At 30.4% G+C, this 2,362-nt stretch overlaps 1 protein-coding gene across 2 annotated transcripts in view; it reads right to left on the bottom strand.

Annotated features, from left to right (window-relative positions):
* Nucleotides 1-2,362, bottom strand: part of LOC117180404 (C3 and PZP-like alpha-2-macroglobulin domain-containing protein 8) — a 30,906-nt gene that overhangs the window by 6,968 nt on the left and 21,576 nt on the right. The window contains exon 6 of one of the 2 annotated variants that reach the window (XM_033372904.1): nucleotides 1,286-1,532. The exons of the other annotated variant lie outside the window; for it this stretch is intronic. Coding sequence (XP_033228795.1) covers nucleotides 1,286-1,532 — 247 coding nt within the window. The remainder of the gene's footprint in view (nucleotides 1-1,285; nucleotides 1,533-2,362) is intronic. 2 annotated transcript variants of the gene reach the window in all.

Below are 2,362 nucleotides of genomic sequence, written 5' to 3'. Positions count from 1 at the left end.
GGTATAAAATAGCCTGGAATCATTCTACGCAAAAAATATTTAGTTAAATTTTTCCTCTGCATGCACACTTCTATTCATAAAAGGAGTTCCTCTTGGTATCTAAAAATATTTAATTACAGTATTTATTTATAAAAATGAGATGATTGAATTTGGATTTTAGAAATTTTAAACCATCTTTGTTAGCAAAAAAATAGTTTTTTCCCAACGCCATAGACAAAATGGAATCGAGTTTGCAACCCGGCCTGAAAACACGCAAGACTAAGCTGGCTCGAAAACCAAAACCAGCACGAAGGTTAAATTAAAGTTTTTTAAATTACAGAACATTTGAATCATTTATGGTGATTACTACAAATTATAGCCAAAAACTACGGAAATCACCAGAAATTTACGGAAATTTTTTCATTGATTATGCATTAGATTGATTGTATTATCGATTCCCGATTAGGTCGCCTCGATAAAAAAAAATAACGACTCTACCCATTGGATTCCGATTGTTCAAAATGTAGCGCACCCCTACTTGTACCTCATATACCCTCTTTAAATTAATTTTAATAATTTTTATTTATTTATTTTGTTTATAGAAAAATGTATTTTTTCACACAATTGATATATAGCACAGATTTAAAAAAGTTTGATTCTCAGAACTATTTTGTTAATTGTCAACTTTAAAGATTTTTCCCTGATTTTTAAAAATAGGAAACTCTGCTGCTTCAAATCCAGAAGGAAAAGGTTAATATGAGATAAAGTTAAGACACTTTTTTTTAGTACCGCAGCTTCTATGTACCACAGACTAATAACATATACTTATAATTAAAAATGTCAAGCCTTATAATTAACCAATATTGTATTTGAAACAAAATGTATAATTACAATTTCTAATTTAATTTATTTTAATATAAACGCCCTAAAATCATACCGATGGTTAGTTTCCTTCATATTTTGTTTTCAATAAAATCCATCCAAGTAGAAAATAGATCAAAATTATTTGCTCTAAAATTGTAAAGCCTGTAAATTGAACGAAACCTTATAAAAATATTCAAACTGAAAAGCGTTAAAAAACTTTCAATCTTGAAAGCCTCAGAAGTTAAAGAATTCGATTGAAAAACAATAACATCAGATATTGAAATGCTTCTGACATGAGTGCATAAATATAATAATTAATCAACGAAAAGCAAAACAACAATGAAAATGATGAGGGAAGATGGTCGATATTGTAAATAACGAAAACCATTCGATGATGATTTTGTTATTGATGAAGAAAAAAAATCAAAAGAAAAAAACATGCCATTGCTCCTTCCCGTGGGGTTTCCCGTAGGATAGGGATGATCGATTCTGATATTCCATTTTCCAGTGGCTCCCCAAGCAGTTCTCACTCCAACGTGGGTGATTCCAAATGGATTTGGATCTTTCCATTCCAAAATCACAGGGCCATTTTGGTCCACAGCTCTCACCGAAATGTGGCCATTCAGCCAACAAATTGCGAATTTCTTGTACTCACCAGGATGCAGGAGGTTTGGTGTGTCTTTGCGAACCTAACGCAGAAGCACTCTTAGAATTCTAGTTGAGGCCACGAACAAACGCGAACTCAAGCCCGGTTTGGTAATCAAAATATCTTAGAGGTTATTTCAAAAGTACAAATGAGGGAATTATCTATTAAAATAGAAGAATCCAAATTTTTCAAGGATTTTTTAATAAGAGTTTTTTTAGGATGGCAATCAAAATTAGCACCAAATCGGATTTTCGCGGTCAAATTAAGCTTGCAGGTACAGTTCTTAACCAATTTTCACGTTCTGCTAAGATTGATTCTGCATTAAAATAGCAACTTTGTGCGAGAACTAATTTTTGAAATAGGGTTTCAGTTCTTTATTTAAGTAAAAAATAGGAAAAAAATTTCTGAAAATATATAGGCTCCGTTTTTTTCAAATTGTGACAAAATTCAAAACTACTTATTTGATTAGAATAATTGTTTTAAAAATTAAATAATTTTTCCTTCTAGTAAAGCTTTACAGGGAAAAATTATTTTATAACAAATCTTTACTAGATATCGATGAACACCCATACAAATTTATCCGTTTGAAAACCACCAAAACATGAATTTTCTATCAAATTCTTCATAAAATAACCAATTGATATTTATTGGTAAATTATCATTATAGGCGATTATATTGTAATTAAAAATAGCTATAATATGAACTAAGTTATTAAACTGTTTAAAAAAATTATTTTTAAAGTACAATGATTTATTAACCAGAATTTTTACCAAGCAGTAATGTTTAGTCCATTCCACGCTAAAACAAAAGCCCATGGTCCACAATTTAATTAATAAATTAGCCCAACGTAAGAGTCCAACCCCCCCCCCCCC

The sequence above is a fragment of the Belonocnema kinseyi genome, chromosome 9 (assembly GCF_010883055.1).
Source record: "Belonocnema kinseyi isolate 2016_QV_RU_SX_M_011 chromosome 9, B_treatae_v1, whole genome shotgun sequence".
Taxonomy (NCBI): domain Eukaryota; kingdom Metazoa; phylum Arthropoda; class Insecta; order Hymenoptera; family Cynipidae; genus Belonocnema; species Belonocnema kinseyi.
This window is presented reverse-complemented; position numbering and strand designations above follow the sequence as displayed.